The 18,125-nt window shown below is 59.4% G+C and overlaps 1 protein-coding gene across 4 annotated transcripts; it reads right to left on the bottom strand.

The window, feature by feature from the left end:
* Positions 1-1,180: 1,180 nt before the first annotated feature.
* On the bottom strand, positions 1,181-17,585 carry KCTD15 (potassium channel tetramerization domain containing 15). Of its 4 annotated transcripts, none has more exons than XM_081807575.1 (8): positions 17,429-17,585; positions 15,656-15,753; positions 14,379-14,666; positions 13,981-14,073; positions 13,182-13,357; positions 8,079-8,223; positions 5,300-5,605; positions 1,181-4,065 (listed from the first exon to the last, which is right to left on the bottom strand). In XM_081807575.1, the coding sequence occupies exons 4-8, from the start codon at positions 14,044-14,046 to the stop codon at positions 3,907-3,909; spliced, it is 852 nt and encodes a 283-aa protein (XP_081663701.1). In that variant the 5' UTR covers positions 14,047-14,073; positions 14,379-14,666; positions 15,656-15,753; positions 17,429-17,585; the 3' UTR covers positions 1,181-3,906. The 4 variants fall into 4 exon arrangements, with proteins under 4 accessions (XP_081663701.1, XP_081663702.1, XP_081663699.1 ...); XM_081807576.1 differs by having other exon boundaries at positions 15,656-15,750; XM_081807573.1 differs by lacking the exon at positions 14,379-14,666.
* Between the last annotated feature and the right edge of the window lie 540 nt (positions 17,586-18,125).

The following is an 18,125-nucleotide window of genomic DNA, read 5'->3' as shown; positions in this document are numbered from 1 at the left end:
CTTCCTTTTCTGTTCAACCTCACTGGGGTTGGGTTTCACTTGGGTCACTTTAGAACTCTGTCACTGCTCGTCTTGCTCCTGGCAGGAAGCTGCCCTTCTCTGCCACCAATACCTTTTTCTTTCTCTTGGTCCAGAAAGGCTTACTCCATGGGTCCCAGTCTCCGGGCAGGGCTTCTCTCCACATGGAGCCACCTCCTTTGGATGGGGCTGGGGAAGCAAAGAGGGTCTGCCATGTCCTCATCACATTTGAGCCAAGACCAGCATTGTGTAGCTGTCTTGAATTTGTGGCCCACCCACCTTAAAGCCAATGGAAGTTATGGCCATCAAACTGGACATTAGTTTCTACAACAGCCCACGTTAGCCCAGGTGTCAGGTTCAAAGCCAGCAGCTGCCCTGTCTGGACAACAGTTGTCCCTCTGTCTAGATTGCCCATTGGGTTGAACCAAGGGTTCTTCCTCAAACTGAAGATCCTCTGGCTGCTCCCATTTTTGTATGTCCCACCTTGTCACCTACTTAGGAGAAGCTCCAATCTTGTGTGTCTTAGTGTGCTCCAGGGTCACCGTAGCTGTTTTTCTGTCTCTGGAGAGTCAAGAGGAAGGACAGGGCCCAATGGGCTGGGGCCATCTTAGTTCATAGTTCATCTGTCCAGAGAACACAGGTCTGCCTCCTGAATGGGATAAAGGGTAGCCCCCCAACCCTATGCTCATTAGGCTCTGCTGGGCTCAGCCAAATTAGTCCTCCCTCCCCTACTGCTCATATCTGTACTTCTCTGCCCATTTTCCAAATGTACTGGTTTGGTTCAAACATACATACACACATACACACACACACACACACACAAAATCAATATAGTGCAAAAGGCCTACTGTACCCTGAACACAGGGACCAGGGCTGGGGGTTTGGGAGAGACGAAGGAAGCCCATGCCTTCACTGCCCTTGTTCCCAGGTCTACCAGCATGGTTGCACGCTAGGTTGGGGGGGACTGTGCAGCTGCTTAGGGCCCAGCCCTCCATGGCAGCTCCTCAGATCAGGTCTAGGATTTGGGACTTGGGCTGCTCAGGGTCCCATTCACTGGCCAAGCCAAGTCCCAGGTGTGAGCAGTGATGGTTTCAGAATCATCTAGATCACCTTCTTGTGGCTGCCTCCATGGATTAGAAACAAAGCACTAGAGCTGCATGCGTAATTTATAAAATAGCCTTTATTTATTCTAAGGAACACAGTCAAGTGGTAACTTAAAAAAAAAAAAAACCACACTTTTTAAAAGATATTTAGTGTTGTGACCTGGCTTCAAGCCCCGTGTGAGCAGGACAGTGGCAAAAGCCACGTGCCGTGGCTTGGCCGGTTCTCCCCTGCCCTGGTGGAGGTTGGGCAGTGTTGGCCGAGCTCTCTCTCCAGTTGCTTATCATAGATAACCAGTTTTGAGGCTCCTGAAGAACAGAAGAAACATTTATGCTGCTGGTATTTGATCAAAGGATTACTTAGAATATAGTCATTCCAGAAGTAGAAAAATGTTTTAAAGGGACCACTAATTTGTGCTGTTTATGGGGACTCCATATATTAGAATTTTAGCGTTACTGTGGGAGCATCGGATATCTCTACAGATTCAGAAATTGCCAATTTATGTGAAATGGACTTCCTGATTTTACTTAATTAGTAAAGACATAGGAGTGACAGTTAAAGTAGTTACTGTTTTCGTTGTTGTTTTTTTCAGCACGACGGTCTAATCAAAAAGAGAGTTTGCTTGAAAATGTTAGGGGATCTCCAGCCACCAGTAACCATCCTGGCTATCATACCAGAAAAACCCAAAACACAGGCAGCACTGAGCTGTTTTCACAAGACTTCCTTTCTAATAAGCACAACACTTTCTCCCCCTCTCAGACGTGAGCCTCAGATGCCAAAATGCAGATGTGCCAACCGTAGGCGCGTTGCTAAGCAAAGAAGGCTAGTAAGTCTGTCCCACAAATTAGATTGTACAGCGGATGGCGTCTGCTTTGTGGCCTCCGACGGGATGAGGCTCTCTGTGCTCCCGTCCTGCAGGCAGGTTGAAGCTGGTGCCCCTTACCGGGCATGTAAAAGGGTCCTCGTGGGTTAGAACATAAGGGCTTTGAGGAAAAACACAAAAAGACTTATTAAAACGGGAGGCCTACCCCTGGAAAGAGGCACACTGAGACCTTGTTCCGTGCTCCGGTGGCCTGTGGTTCTCATGCCGGGGGCTGCGAGGACCCCGGGATGGACGGAGCCATGGCTGGCCACCTTCTACTGCTTTGGGGGGTGCTAAGAGGACGCCGACCTCAACCCAGAGCCAGGGAGGGAAAAATCTCAAACATTTAAGACTAGGTTCAAAAGCCCCCGGACACCTTCTGTCTGCCTTCCCCCTGTATGGCATCTGGTTCGGGCCTGTGAATCAGAATTCAGAATCTGTGCTGCCCAGAGGGGACAGGCACAGCAGAGAGGAAACACCCAAATGTAATAAATAACGGCCGCTTGGGACCCTGCCCCTTCCCCTCCCCCAGCTAGGGCTGCGTGGGAGAGAGGGGTCTGTTTCTTCCCGATTGGGGGGGACCCCGCCCCCAAACCACCCCACACTCCACACTGCGTGCCAGGCGGGATCCGGCTGTCGCTTCTGCACAGGACGGAGCCTGAGTCGTTTGCTTTAGAGCATCATTTATGGCATGAACTAGGAACGTAATGTGTTTACACACACACACAATTGTACATCGGCATCTTTACAATATTAAAGGAGTCATATACAAGTCTACAGGCATCATACACAGCGCGGGGCCGGCTGGGGTGCCCCGCCAAGACTTCCCCACCCGGGCGGAGCCAGCGCGGGGAAGGGGGACAAGGGGGGGGGTGTCCACCTTTGTGCCTGTTGTCTGGGAGGACCCCTCGTGGCCGGTCCTTGTTGGAATCCGGAGCCCAGAGCCCCAGGTACGCCTTGTGTCCCAGTCTCATCGGCAAGCTAGTGTAACAGTTTCATTCAAATTCAGTGTGCATATTAGTGTGGGAAAAGTGGAGCTGGGGACGGCTTCCTGAGCTGGGGACCCAGCGGATGCTGCTGACACATGGGCCCCTTCACCATGGGGCCCATTCCTGAGGTAAGGATGCGGTGTGGCCCCGTGGCTGGTCTGGATGGGGAGAGACTTCTGCAGAAGCCCAGGTGAGGACACTCAGACAGGACTGGAAGCCCCTGGGGCATTGGTAGGTCAGGTGACTCACCAAGTGTGGCCTGCACCCTGGGTGGCAGCAAAGGGGAGGGTCTCAGATGGTTCCAGAGCCATCCATCCCCCACACCCACACAGCCCTCCTCCGGGCAGCCCTGCCCCCTGGGGGCCCTGCTTCAGTTCCTACGGCATTGCCGCTCTTGCGTCTAGTCTCTGGAGCAGGGACCAGAAGTCTCCAAGCCCCACTCTGCGGGCACCTGCGGGGGGGCACACTGCCCGTCCAGCTACGAACGGAGCACCAGATGAAGAAGCGTTGGTCCTTGTCGGCCTCTCTGGCTTGCGCAGTTAGTTCCTTCCATCTTAAATAGTGTAGAAAAATAAGCCATCTGTGACACAAGGAGACCCAGCGGAGACTGCCACGCGTGGAGAAGGATGAACGGCTCCCCCGGCGTGGGCCCGGAGGCCTCTGCTGACCCTGCCTCGGAGCAGGCCGCGCCGGGAGAACTGTTCCCACCGCAGCAGCTTTGGGTCACATCAACGGTCCTTCGGTGGGCGTGTCTCCGGCATCCCACGCGCTGTTGCCAGGATACCTGCGGCTCCCCGGGCTGGCTCTGGACCCTCCAGCCCCACCCTCAGTCTCATGCCCACTGCTGCAGGCAGAGGCAGAACTCCCCAGCACTGTTTCCAGGTCCCTGGGGTGTCCCCAGGGCCAGACGGCCTCAGGCGGGCACTGAGGCGGGGCCTAGTCCAGGGGCTCCTGCTTTATCCGGACCGCAGTGGGGGTGGGCTGCGGCCGCCGCTCCTCACGACACAGCACATACTCGCTGAACTGGGAGGAGTCCACGCCACCCCCACAGGATGCAGCCACACTGAAACCCCTCTGGAACAGCCTTTCCAGCACCTGCCGGGGAAGAAAGAAGGGTCAGCGATGCCCCGCTGCAAAAGAGACTTCCTGGCTTGGCCTTGCGGGCAGGTGGGCATCAGCCAGGGCAAGCCAATCCTCCTGTTCAGACCTCAGGACAGACACCGCCCTGCAGAACCACCAGCTGAGCAACCACGGGAGGGATGGGAGCAGCCAGACCCCGGGTCCCCTTGAGCGACCAAACCTGGGAAAGGCTACCCCATCCTGCCCCTCTCAGGGGTCCACAGCTTGATCCAGAGGCAGAAAGAGACTTGGGGCCCCTTCTCTCTTCTCCAGGGTGTAACCTGCCCCCCGCCTCCAGACATGTGGTCCCAGCCCCCCTCCCCCACCACACTGAGGCCTGACTCAATAAAAGAGACCCTGCCTCTGGCCTCTGGGCGGCCACCTGCTTCCCTGAGCTGTGAGTCCCAGATGGTTTGGGGCCTGGGGGCTCATCAGCTCAAGGGAACTCGGGGTGGGGAGGTGGAGGAGGCCTCTTGGTGTCTGAGTCTCTACAGGCCTCCGTGTCCATGTGGGTTTGTACCTCTGTGGGGGGGGGGGGGTCTCATCACTGTGTCTGACACCTGTGTCCCACGGGTAGCAAGTTCTGACTGACAGCCTGTGGAATGTGTGCATGGGAAGAGGGGGGAGGAGCACTTCCCCCCCCCCCCCGTGTCCACTCTGCCCTAAGCCTGAAATAGGAGTCTGCTCCTGGGTCTGGAAGAGCTGGTGCAGAATAGGCCCCATCCCTCTGGGGTTCCCCAGCTCTGAGACCCATCTGAGGAAGGCCAGCTCAGAATGGCTCTGGGCAGCCATCTGGGTGCGGTGGCTGCAGGTCAGCAGGGTGAGCAAGGGGGCTCCAGGCCACCTTCGCTCAGCCTCTGACCTGCCCCCTTAGACGGCCTGGGTTTAATTTGAATCGAAAGGCAGACTCTGGGTGTCAAATGAAGCACACTTTGTTGAAAATACTCTGGGCCATTTTTATAGAACATCCTTTTGGAAAAAAAAAAAAAAAAGCACAGATCAATTTTTTTAAGTCCATCCCCCAGGCGCCATCATTTAATTATGAGCGGGACATAAATTATGCATTGACACATTGTTGCCTTTTCTGTAAGATGGCACGGAGGGCTTCACCGTTTCAGGGACCGCGCCTCCCTCCACGTATGCCCGCTGCCGCCGGAGGCCCAAGGGGGAAGGCAGGGGGGAGGCGGGGCGGGGCGGGCGCAGCCCTCACCTGCACGGAGTTGAGCCGGCAGTAGCCGTTGAGCGGGAAGCGGATGACGTGTGTGGGGTCCTGGTTCCAGCCGGCGTTGACAGAGTTGCACATGACGTCCCCGGTCTCGGGGAAGACCTCCTCGATGAGGGCCTTCTCGCCACTGAGCGCAATGCGCTCGCCCAGGTCCGGCGTGACGCGCACCACGAGGCAGTCACAGGCGCGGCTGCGTCGGCGCTGCTCCTGCTCCTGCTGCCAGCGCTCCAGCTCGCGCACCATGGGCTGCAGCTGGTAGTACCGCGCCTCCTCGTACAGCAGGCTGAAGTCCTGCGGGCGCGCGCACAGCGATGGCCGCGGCCGGGGCTGCTCTTCCCCGCTCCGGCCCCCCACGCGCCCTGCCCCCCCCCCAGGGCTCAGTGCGGACTGCGATGGTCGTACCCATTGTACAGATGGGGAGAATGAGGCGCAGCTGAATGTGTACAAGCCCCAGGAGTCTAGCCTTAACCCAAAGGCGGCAGCTGGCGTGCACCCTTGCCAGATAACCTTGCGCTCTTCCATCTGGCCTCAAGTCCCTGGAGCAGAGAGGGGCCTCTGCAAAGACCAAGGGGGCTGGACTAGGGCAGCCTGAGGCCGTGCCTATGGCCTGCGGACCTGCCGCCTTCTTAGAATCCCAGAGAAGAGAGGCTGGGCCAGGCAGGAGGGAGCAGCATCCTCACCTGCTGGGGAGGAGCTCACAGCCCAGCAGCGAGGCAAAGCAGACCTGCCTGGGTGGGATTTTTGGCACGCTGTCTACCAGCCCTGAGGCCTCTGATCGTCAGTTACTGACCCTGTCAGAGCCTGTTTTACCGTCTATAAAGCGGACATAAACACCCAGCTCAGAGAGGGGGGTGAGGTCTAAGGGGTGACAAAATCTGCCAAGTGCCGGGCCCATGCTGCCCTAGCAGGCAGGTTGAGGAGGTGTCTGGGAGTGGGAAGCCCACCTCCACGCAGCCCACTCCCAGGCTGGCACACTCACACCAACTGTCCCCCAAACACATGCATGCCCATATTTGCCCGGGCCCTGAGTCGCTTAGGACCCCAGGACTTGGGCCACTCATTGGGGGCTGAGCTCAAGGCTGGCTGGTGAACTTGAGGACCCCTGGGGGAGAGGCAAGGAGGCCCAACCCCCAAAGCAGGGCCTACCCCCCAGGCCCTCAGTCCCTTCCACCTGCTGGCCCCAGCCTCTGGAACCACTCAGAGGGAAGCCCAAGTTCTAGCCCCGACCCGGGCCTGTCGTCTGTCAGGGACCCATCCTGTCCCTCCACTGGGGTTCCTCAGGGCTCCCTCCTGGGCGTCTGCTCTCATCCACTCTTGACGTTTTAAATGGCATCTGCACACATTTTCCGTTATAGCCCAGAACCTCTCCACCCAATGCCCCACCATCAATTCCATGCAAGAGTGAGATGCAATGCTCCTTCCAGCCTGTCCCATCCCTGGGCCTCCATGCATTCACTCAGGACCCAAGCCAAAGGCCAGGAGGCAGCCTCGAGAGTCCCCTTACCCCCGACCGATTCACACCACGGCCTTCCATGGCCAATTCCTAAACAGAAATCTAATCTGCCACTTTGCTCTATCTTCGCTGCCTCCCACCTGCACCAAGGCCTTTAGGAAGCCTTGCTTGGCCTCCTGCTCCCACCCCTCACCCTCACTGCATCCTTCCCCATACAGCAGCCAGGGCTGTCCTTCTGACTTGCAAACCTGATTGTCATTCCCTGCTCACAACCCTTCCACTGCATTCCAGGTAAAATGCCAAATGCTGAGCTGGCCACCAAGGTCCCACCTCAAGGGGCAGCCTCCTTTCCCCTCCCACTTCATACAGCCCCAGGCTGACACCTTCTCTCTGGTTCTGGAAGGTACCAAGCTTCTTGCCACCCTGCCCCCTCATCAAGGCCCTTATACTTGTTTGGCCCTGTTCCTCCTTCACCCAGAGAAGCAACCTTCTCTCCAAACCCCCTGGGGCCAGGTTCTCCATGGTTCCCCTTCACCACATTCTCTACTTCTATGGAACATTTGCCCCCCAGGGAATTCATGCCTTTTTTTTTTTTTTTTTTTGGTTCAACACCTTTCACTAGATTATAAGTGCTATGGGGACAGGACCCATGTCTGCATATTTCACTGTATCTTTGGCCTGACTTTGGTTGTTGGCACCCAGTATCAGCTGGATGGAGGACAAAACAGCCCCAGGGCCACTGGGTCTCTGGGGGAGGGAGAAAGGGAGGAAGGAAGGGAGGAAGGGAGGAAGGCAGGCAGGCAGGAAGGCAGGCAGGCAGGAAGGAAGGAAGGGCGGGCATCTGCAGGCCTGAGCTTCCTTCCTCAGGGATCCCCAGTGCCGTGGAGGGGCCCACCATGGAGGTGGGCCTCTCGGAACCAGGTCGGCTGCCCTGGACAGGCTCGCCCCGGGACCTGGGGGTAACCTTTTGTTTAAAAGGTCTAGTTGGTTTGGATCAGGGCTTCCCCTGCAAGCTGCCAACAAGGAACAGATGTGGGAAAGCTCTAACTCCCGTCATTTTGGCACGTGACCGTCCTTCAGCACGGCAAACGAAAAGGGGTAAGCACCGCTGCTTAATTGTTACACCCTGATAAATAAGCTAAAAATGTGAGAAAACAAAATTAGTTTAGAAAAACTGATTTAGCCCTCGGCTCCACCGTTTAACTTTTTATGGTTGCCATGACGACCACGGGTCCATTTATTAAGTCACAGCGTCCCCTGTGTAATGCCACCGCAGAGGCGGCTCAGGGGAGCTGCCGGCCGCAGACTCACCTTGAAGTCATCCGGGAGCAGCAGCTTGGACGTCCGCAGGAAGCTCAGGACGTAGCGGAAAATCTCCCCATCCCGGTCGATGAAATAATGTTGCTTCAAACTGTCCAGGACGATGGGCTCGGTGCCATTGAAGAGGCGGCTTATTCTGGGAGAGAGGGAGAGGGGGGCGTCTGATGGGAGGCCAGGCCACCCCCCCCCCCGCTGCAGGGGCGAGGGGCCCGACATGCCTAACTCTGGGACCGCGCCAGGCACCCCAGGTGTGTGCACACACCGAGGGCCATCAGGCCACAGCCGGGCAGGACACCAGCACACGCTCGGTACCCGGCCGACATCCACAAGCCCCAGCCAGAGACAGACACACCTGGCCGCTTGCACTGGCCTGCCGACACGTTCCAGGCCTGGAAAACCACAGTGAGACCCAGACACGGCAGCCTCCTTGCTCCACGCACACGAACCCTTGCCAGGCAGACCCACCCAGAAAACTCCCACCAACCATCAGGTACCCCAGCCCGCAGCCCCACGCCCAGTGAACACAGGTAGACCGGGCAAGGCGGTCTCGGGTCACACACACCCACCTCACCCAACCCACGTGAATGAGCATCAGATGGGACGCGCTTGGGCAACGGGCCCAGCATCCCACGGTCCCCTCCCTTGCAACACGCGAGTCACAGGCAGACCCAGACACACCCAGGCGGAGGCCACACCAGCCAACACCAACCACCCAGAGACACTGCTCGGTACCCTTGACAGAGTCACAGACACACCACGCGCAGCCACTCCCTCGGGGGGCCCTAGGGGAGGAAGGGAGGCAGGCGGGGGGACAGCATGTGTGCCTCACACACTCAACAGTGTGCTTGCACACGAGCTGCGGTGGATACATGTACGCACGCACCGCGGTCTACGCACGTACACGCGCTCGGTAGGTGCCCACGCGCCTGTGCGCACACGCACGGAAACAAGCGTGCACCCTGGCAGGACAGACAGGTCTCGTCCCAGCGGCCTGTCCTCTGGAGGGCAGTGGTTCTGACAGAAACCCAGGACCTGCGGGCAGCTCGTGGGGAGCCCCTGCCTGTCCCCGTCCGCTCCAGGGAGGAGGGTTGGGGCCTCTCCAATGCCCACGGCAGGCGGCCCTGTTTGGCTAAGTCTCCTGCTGACCCCAGGCCCGGCTGTGGACAGTTACGGGCCCCAAGGAGGGTGGGGACAGCCAGGAGCTGGACTGAGGAACAGGTGGGGGGCTGGCAGGGTCCCCTCAGGGATGGCCCCTCCGGACACACCTTCAGCAGGTACGGCCACCGACCAGCAAAACCCCGCGGTGGTGACAGTGTGCGTGCACAGCCCGGCAGAGCGGTGGCCCCGGTGTGGGACTAAGGCCTTCCAGCCTAGCCTGCACAGCTGGTGCCTAAGCCCGCCGACTCACTGCCCGCACCAGTGAGGGCCCTCCAGGGAGGCTCCGCTCTCCACCAACAGCCCCGTCCTCTGTGCGCTCCAAGTCACCGCTCCTGAGGCCCTACCCTGCCCCGCCGTTATGTGCCAGGGCACACGAGCTGGGCAGAAGCTGAGGGCTGAGAATCCCCGAAGCCGCTCTCAGGGCCTCCTGTCCACGCTGTCCCCCACTCTGCAGGCCTGGCACCCTCAGGGCATTGGCCATGAGGGCCTGCCCGGGTGTGCAGTAGCCATGTACTCACCTATTCTCCCTCTGGGGACATGGCCAAGCCCCGGTCCCAGAGAGGCCGTGTAGAGGGCAAGGCTGCCTCACGGGTAGGCGTGAGCAGCTCAGAGCTTAGGATGAGGTGTGGAGAGGTCTGGGCCTGTGGAACCAGGACTGCGGTCACCAGATATGACTCATCTGAGGACTCCGAAGGCCACTGAGCCCTATGAACTTCCCAGGCCTGGGGAACAGAGCCCCTGGTGGAAAGCCTTGCGGGCTCCAAGGCCTGTTCCAGCTGCCAAAGCCCCCAAGACCTGGCCTCAGCAGAGCTTGGGTATTCAGATGTCAGAACGAGGGCCGTCCAGCACCCGAGAGGCAGATGGGACTGAGCAAGGCTGCCTGGTCCCATGGGCAGTCCTCCCCAGACAGAGGAGGGCCCACATGGCACTGGCAGGAAGAAGGAAGAACCACATCCACATGCAAGCCAGACCAAAGCTTCAGCCTCCCTGTGGAACTTTCTCCACCCTTCCTGGTTGAGCTCAAACCCTCTATGCAGCAAACAGTGTTCTAGGCTGGGCTATGTTGCAGATCTCTCTGATGCCAGGGCTGGGCTCCACACCATCCTATTGGTCTAGGGGACTCCTGACCACCCCACATTCCAGGGCTGGTTGGGTTCTAGGCTGTCTTATTGGTCCAAGGCTAGAAGGTTCTCAATTGGCCTTATTTTAAGACTAGTTCTAGCTATTACCCTCAGTGTCTCTTCCAAGGACAAAGGCCTTTCATGCCCTCGGGGTCTGAGGCTAACAAGGATGTGAGTAGGTTGAGGGCAGGTTAGGACAACTGCCACAAGAGGACCCCCCTCCACCGCCCCCCCCCCCAGCCCCCTGGCAGGGTCTTAAGAGCAAGATTTGGGGGTGCCAACTTCAGAAGCCCTTCATGGAATAATCTGGCCAGTTCTGACCCCAGCTGATGGAGGTCTTCTTTTTTTTTTTTAAACCTTTGGCTCCAATTTCCTGCATGTTTCAGGGGAAGGTTTTATTAGTCCTGGAGCGCCTGGCTTACTTTGCCGCTTCCCACGGCCAGCACGGGCACCAGCTTGGGACTGTTATGGCAGCAGCTAATGGCTGTCCGGCAGGGACGGGCGAGGTAGCAGCCCAGGGGAGGCCACTTGCAGCCCTGGGCAGCCATGCCCTGCTCTTTCTGGGTGCGGGCTAATGGCAGCACCTGCTCCCTGTGGTCGGAGCCCCCCCGCCCCCCGCCGAGGAGCCGAGAACCAGAAGCCCGGGCACAGTCCTGTGGGCTCAGGGACCCACGGCTGTGGGGCACCAGCCCCCTGATCTCACGGCACTGCCCAGGTGGGACTTGCCCGATATCCAGAACCCCCCCACCCGGGGTGACCTCAGCACTCTTACTTCTCCTTCTCCTGGTGACTCATACATCAGTGCCACTCGGTGAGGGACTGATCTTGGTTTCCAGAATTGGGGAAAAAATGTTTTTTAATTTTAATGACTCACTTAAAGAAGGACGAGAGAGATGTGAGGGGCTCTTGCCAGCACAGCTGTCCAACCCACTTCCCAGGCCCGGCCTGACCCCCTGTCCCCTGACTGTCCTACGGGTCACGCCACCCCTTGGCCTCTAGGCCAAAGCTTCAGGCCCAGGGAGCAGCTCTGCCCTGAGCCAGAAGCCATCCAGGCAAGAAAGAGGGATTCATCTCAGAGCCCCAGCCCTGGAGAAAGAATGCAGACCGCTACCCCCTCTGGGCACGTCCTGCTGCCGAGGGTCCCACATGCCGGATCATGGGGCCACAGGGGGCCTCAGCCCCCCAGTGAGAGGGCCTGCCCCACACCGAAGAGCAGGAGGACGGGCAAGGAGGAGCAGCACTGTGGGTATGGGAGTGGGGGGGGGAGGGCTGCCCCTGCCCTTGCTGATCCCAGGCAGCAGCCCTGAAGACAAGAATGAGGCAGCCGCTCCCCGCAGGCCTGAGCTGTGATTACTCTAGAAAGGCAAGTGTCTGATTTCAAGAAACACTCTTCAGAGAGGTTGTGGGCAAGGGTTTTATGAATTTCACTCACAAACGTCGTCAACCGATTAAGGGATGATCTATCTCAAACAACTCGGGAATGCCGCAGAAGGCAAAATTGAAATTAAATAAGCAGAATCCATCTCCCATCCTAGACAGAGCTCTGCAAGCGAGCGCGCAGGCCGGCCCTGCCGGTGGGGCCTCGTGGCTGCAAGCGCCAAGTTCACAAGCGCCCCAGGCCTAGGCTCTGCTGTGCTGAGGGAGTGAGTCCAACTGCCATCTGCAGCCCGGGCTCCCCAGATTCCGAACCGGACGCTATATCCACCTCCAGCACCGGCTCCTCGAGGGAGCTTTCCTGCCCCCGTGGAGAGCTCCGCCCCGGCCCTCCTAAGGTGCCATGCGCTCGGAAGCCTCGGCGCTGAGCCACCGCGCCGGCGACAGACGAGAAAGCTTCCCAGAGATGATCCCTCGGTGTCTGGGGGCTTAATTAGCTCCTCTTGTTTTTTTTAAATGTATAAAACAAGGGCAATACCCTGCAGCCTTGGCCCTCCTGCTGCTCAGCCCTCCATGGTGGCTGCCTCGCCGTGCCAGGAGCAAGCAGCACACTGCGTCACCTCCAGGAGATGCTCAGAGGCCCGTCCCAGCTCCGGTCAGCCCTGCTGCTATGCCAACAGGAAGCCATGTCTGCCCCTGGGAGGGTCATGCCCAAGCGGCACCTCCTGGCACCTCCCACAAATGGGCCCAGGAGCCAGGAGCTGCAGGGAGCTGGGCGGAGAGCAAGGTGCCCTGTTGGGAGGCTCCTGGTCAGAGACACTTCGACTGCTGATGGGGGTATGAGGCTCATGCTCATCCACAGCCCTGGATATGCCTGAACATCCTGGAATTCCTAGCTAGTCACCGCCCGCCCAAGGGAGCCTCTAGCAGGGGCCACTCCAACAGACAAAGATGGCAAATTGCAACTCCCACTCCTCCCTCCCTTTCTGTACTTAACCGAGGGTTAGAGCAGGAAATAGGATTAGATACTTCTCTCCAACACCATCCCGAGGCGGACGAGGCATGGCTCACAAATGATCCTCTGCAGACGCCAGGCCCGAGTCTCAGTCCCGAGGAACCTGAAGGCACTTAAGACTCCCCAGCCAGCTGCGGGCCGGTTTCAGGTGGGCCTGGCTCCGAATGAGGGGCTTCTGCCGGTGGGTCAGGAGCTCCACCTGGCACTTTCGATGCCACCAACACAGGGTCGCAAGTCCCTGTATAAAGCATCTTCCGAGAGGCAGCCTTGGCCTCCCGGCCCCTAGTGCCCCAGGTCTGGGAGAGCAGGTGGGCCCCGGAGAGCCTGCCTGGTGGCTGGCAGAGGAGACGGACCCCACTGGCGGCAGGTGGCCCCCGCTGCCAGGAGCCACGGCACGCCTGGTGCCACGTGGGGCTCGGCTCTTACCTGGAGTCGGGGTACTTGGTGAGCGTGGCCAGGCTGCTGGTGTACATGTGGCCCCCCACGTCGATGTGCACAGGTGCGTTGGACTTGGTGAGCTGGGCTGGCAGTGGGATGCCCTGGGCGGCCAGGGGAGACACGGGCGACCGGGTAAGAGATAACCGGGACATGCTTCCTCCCTCCTGGAGATGGAGACAAGGCGAGAACAAGAGTTTCTCCACCACAGAGCCGTGCACTCCCTTTATTGCCAATGTGATCACAGATCTAATCAGATCACTTCTGCCTGGTGCCTGATCACATATTCAGCTGACAAATTATGGCCACCGCTGTAATTAAGTGTATTTGCATCATTTTCTTCCAAGTTCCAGAGGGAAAAAAGAAAGATGCTTATTAGCAATAAGAAATCAAGAAAAAAAAAATTTTCAAGGTGTCAGCCTCCAGGGGCATAAAACAAACTGCAAAATTCTAATTAAAGGTCGCGGGCTTATGTGTTAGATGTGAAATATCCCCTGACAAACGAATCACCAATTTGTGAATTGGGATTCAGGGGTTTTTGCAAGTTTGTCTCGGTAACGAGACACCTCTAAATTAGTGACTTCCTCAGCACCTAAGGCGTTGAGTTTTATCCATGTAGTAAATTTCACATCAAATTAAGAGCATTTTTGTTTCAAAAAATACATAATCATACAGCCAGTCAACAGCCATCTCTTGGGGGGACGGGTGGCCGGTGAGCAGGCAGGCGTTGGGGAAAAGGGCAGAGAGGGGGCCACCGGCCGCTGCCCCAGCCCACCCTGCTGGCTCTCACCGCGGTGCTGGCGCTGCCGTGGGCATGAAGCGAGGACCCGCTCGGCCGCTCCTTGCGGTGAGGCATCTAGGCTTCCATCGCTGCCCAGAGTATCTGTGGGGAGCACCGACAAAACCACAGGGCTTTTACTCCTCCGTAGTCCCAGATTCGAAGATGCTCGGAACCATCCTTTCCGCCTGTGCTCTCTGGGACCCCCACACCACACAGCCCTCTCCGGGTTCCACCCGCCACTACCCTGTCCCCGTGCTCCAAAGCCCTAGCAGCTTGCGCACACACACGCATGCACACGCACGCATGCACGCGCGCACACACACACGCACGCACACACTCACACACGTTTTCTGGGCAGCTCCACGTCTGCTAATTCGGTTAATGACAATACTAAAGCATATGCTCACCATTACTGCCCCAAAATGTTTCAGAACAAATCTGATTTTCCTGGTATTTTGGTTCAGAGCCACGTTACCAAGCGTGTCTCCTCTTGCATCAGCAGAGAGCCCCGTGGACCACAGCTCGGGGAGGATCCCCCAGCCTCCATGCGCTGGGGAGCCCGGGACCTCTCTGAACACTGTCTCCACCGTGGTTAAGATGCAGTTTGTGAACGGCCAGACACAGAGCAGCCTCCTTTGGCAGAAGCCAGGGGAAGAGCAAAAGTCACGCAGGAAGCCACCTCTTCCCTAGGGCGCCTGAGAGAGGAAACTTGTCTTTGTTTGCCTAGCCGGCACCTCTGCAGTTTCTCCCCAGACCCGCAGGACGGTCTTATCTGTGCCTAATGTATTCCAGACCCCCTCGGGATCACACCCCCCCAAGGCATTAGAGAGCTGCCAGAAGGAAACAGACAGCAGCTCAGCAAATGGACCGTCTCTCCTACTCCTCCCCAGTCACTTAGCGACCTTCCTCTATGCCATGACCACCTGAAATAAGACTGTCCCTCAGTCGCTAGAAGCCACCCTACGACACTGCTGGAGGAGTGGTGGTCTATGCAGCCCCTTGCATGGACTTGAGGCTGTCTCCTGGGGCACAGTGAACACCCACACCCACCCACCCACCCACCCACCCACACGCTGGCCCCCGCAAGCCTAACCTGGACTTAGCTCTCACAGGTTTGACTTGTGTCTTGAAATTCACCCTCCAATTTTAAAACATAACCAAGGTCCAATGAGCATCATCAATCCTGCCAATTTAAGTAAGGTTCCTCTCCTAGGATTTGTTCTGCCTTGGGTGTCCCGGCCAGTTCCCTGACCCGAAACTGGCGTGGGGGTGGGGGGTTGCTATTAGACAGTGATGTTTCATTGATACTCCCACTGGGGGCTACTCAGGGTCTGCTGCTCGTGGCATTCCTGACTTCTGGCCAGCTCAGAAAAGCAGGTCACTTATCTCAAGGAAGTTCTCAGAGACCAAAACAGACCTCAGGATGGGTTATCCTGCCCTGGGAGGCTCTGCTGGGGGAGGAGTCAGAAGGAAAGCCACACTGAGGATAAACTGTGCTGGAAGGAATTCCGATGGAAATTCTATCAAAGCGGACTGCGCAATGTTTTCCCAACTACCAGGAACACGACTCAAGTGACATTTAACACCAAGTACCCATCACAAAAGCTCTTCAGTCCTTGCTCTCATCCAAGCCTCTTTTCCATCACAAGCGCAACCTGATGTTCATGGCAAAGCAGAAACTCACCATTGGAAGCCCCAGGCTTTACGCCTCGACCAGAACCTCCAGTGCTGCCTCCGGCAAACGCATCTGTGCTGGACAACGACCTTTCCCCGACACCACTGCTGAGGTCAGAGGCAACAAAAGTGGGTGCAGTAAGAGACACAAGTTCAGTCCTTCAATGCCACCAGCAAACTCACGACCCCACGACCCAGCCCCAGCGCGCCGCGGCCCTCCCGAGGCTCGCCCAAACCGCCTGTTGCAGGGGCCTCCGCGGTGTAGTGTGTGCTCCGCGGGCCTGCGGGACTCCAGACTGGCTAGGTATTGACCTGCTTCTCGGAGCTGCGGTGGGAGCCCCGGGTCCAGTGCCCGCCCGCCGCCGCCGAGCCCCGCCCGCCCGAGCAGAGGGAAGCGAGCAGAATGCCACGCTCATTTACACACAAAATGATTTTGTGTCCCATTGTGCTCGCAGTTGTTCAGCTCTCTGGGGGTGATTAAACTGGCTGAGCTGTGGCAGCTTGAGACGATTTCACTAAATCGCTTCTTCGTGAAGTCGCTTCTTTGCTAAGCTGTTATTTTAACCATAAAAGGTAAACAGAAGGCGCCTCGCGAGCTCCCTTCAGCTCTGCGCCCTGGGCGCCAGCCGCGGGCGAGAGTGCCAGGGGCCTGCAGAATTGTCCGGGGGGGTGGGGGGTGGGGGCGTGGGGGACCCCGGAGGGGGGCGGGCTTGCCACCTGGTGCGCGCCAGCCCCGCCGCAGAGCCCGCCGGCCGGTGTGAACTTCGGGGCGGCCAGAGCCGGCTGGGCCAAGGCCGGCGGCGCCGCGGGGCGGGGGTGGCCACGGAACCCGAAGTGCCTGGCAGGGCGGGGAGGGGTGTGCGGCGGGGGCGGGGCGGAGGACAAAGTTAAATCAAAAGGCAGACACTTAGAGACCACAGATGGGAAGCTCGCCTAATTAAGGACGTAAAAGCGCTTTTGTTCTCAAAGTTTATTGTTGCCGGGATTTAAAAAAAATTAATTGAAACTAATGCTGTTATTCACTCGTGCAGTTAAATTCCTTCATGCACATTTGAGACACGGAGTGAAAACTTGAAGCTTATCTTTCTGCAGTCGAGGCAGGGGGCGCGGGAGGACGGAAAGGCGTTTCGGCTACGCGAGAGGGGCGTTTGCGAGTGTGTGCCCCGTGCGCGCGTCCAGGTCAGGGACTACCCGCGGGCAGCCCGAGCCGGAGGCGGCGAGCGCGTCTCCGTGCGGCCCGCGCTGGGCCCCCGACCCCGCGCACCTGGGACCACCACCAGCTCGCCGGCCCCTCCCGCCCCGTCTGGGACTCCCGGGGTGGGCGTCAGAGGACGCACATCTGTCCCGTTAGAGACTTTTTCTGATTTGGGCGCCAAGCCGGGCCCTGTGCGCCCCGAAGCCCCAGCTGCGTGAGCCCGGTTCTGACCCCGGAAACTCGCTGGCCCTGCAGGGCGCTCGGCCCTGCACTGAGGCCCGAGTGCGGGGACCTGCAACACCCCCCCACACACACATCCCGCCCCGCGCGGCCGGAAGCTCGGCGCCCGCCCGCGTGGGGAGGGTCCACCCGGGGCCAGGGCCAGCCCACGTGGGCAATCCCCCCCCTCCCGCGCCAGGCCTTTGTGCTGGGTGCCCCCGCGCCGCCAGCCCCCGCCGCCCGGCACCGGGACAAAGCAGCTGCCCCCACCCAGGTCCGAACCCCAGCCGAGCGACTTTCTCGGTATCGCCGCCACTTTGGGGACAGGGGTGCGCGGCGCTGAGCGGTGGCCGCCCGCGCGGGGCTTACCTCGGAGCCGGAGCGCCGGATCCGGCTCGGGCGCAGCCCCCGCCCCCCGCAGTCGCCGGTCTCGGGCGCCGGGCGCAGCCTCGCCGCCTATGCTCGCTGCGCGGGTCGCTCCGGTCTCGTCCTGGAGTTACTTTCTCTCTCGCCCCCAACCCTCCCCCCACCCACCCCTCCCGCCCCGGCCCCCGCTTCGCGCGGCCCCTCGCGGCGCGGCGCGCCGGGGCCTCCCCTCCCCGCCCTCCCCTCGCCTCCTCCCCTCCTCGCGGCCGCCGCCGCCGCCACCACCGCCGCCTCCTCTTCGCGCCGCTCTCCGGCTGCCCTCCCGCCGCTCCCACCTCCTCTCCTCCCTCCTCTCTCTCTCTCTCTCCAGCGGCCTTCCCTGATTGCTGGCGAGAAAATCAGCCCCCCACCCCAGTCCGTAGCCCGCGCCCCGTCGCGGCCCAGCCCGGACGCAGAGGGCAGCGATCCGGCTCCAAATTACCCAGCGCGGCGAGCGCGAGCGGGAGCGCGCGGCGACTCCTGGCTCGGGGCTCGGCTGCGCCGCGGGGCAGAGGATTAGAGTCGCAATTAGCTCCGCGCGCCCGCGCCTGCCGCGCTCGGCGACAAAAATGCGCTGTTTCCCCTCCTTTCGCCGGGCGATCCCCACCCGCCTCTCCCGGAGCCCGCGCCTTGCCGCCGGGGCCTCCGCCAGGACCCTCCC

Source organism: Leptonychotes weddellii, chromosome 16, assembly GCF_054177405.1.
Source record: "Leptonychotes weddellii isolate Sample4059 chromosome 16, ASM5417740v2, whole genome shotgun sequence".
NCBI classification, from domain to species: Eukaryota; Metazoa; Chordata; class Mammalia; order Carnivora; family Phocidae; genus Leptonychotes; species Leptonychotes weddellii.
This window is presented reverse-complemented; position numbering and strand designations above follow the sequence as displayed.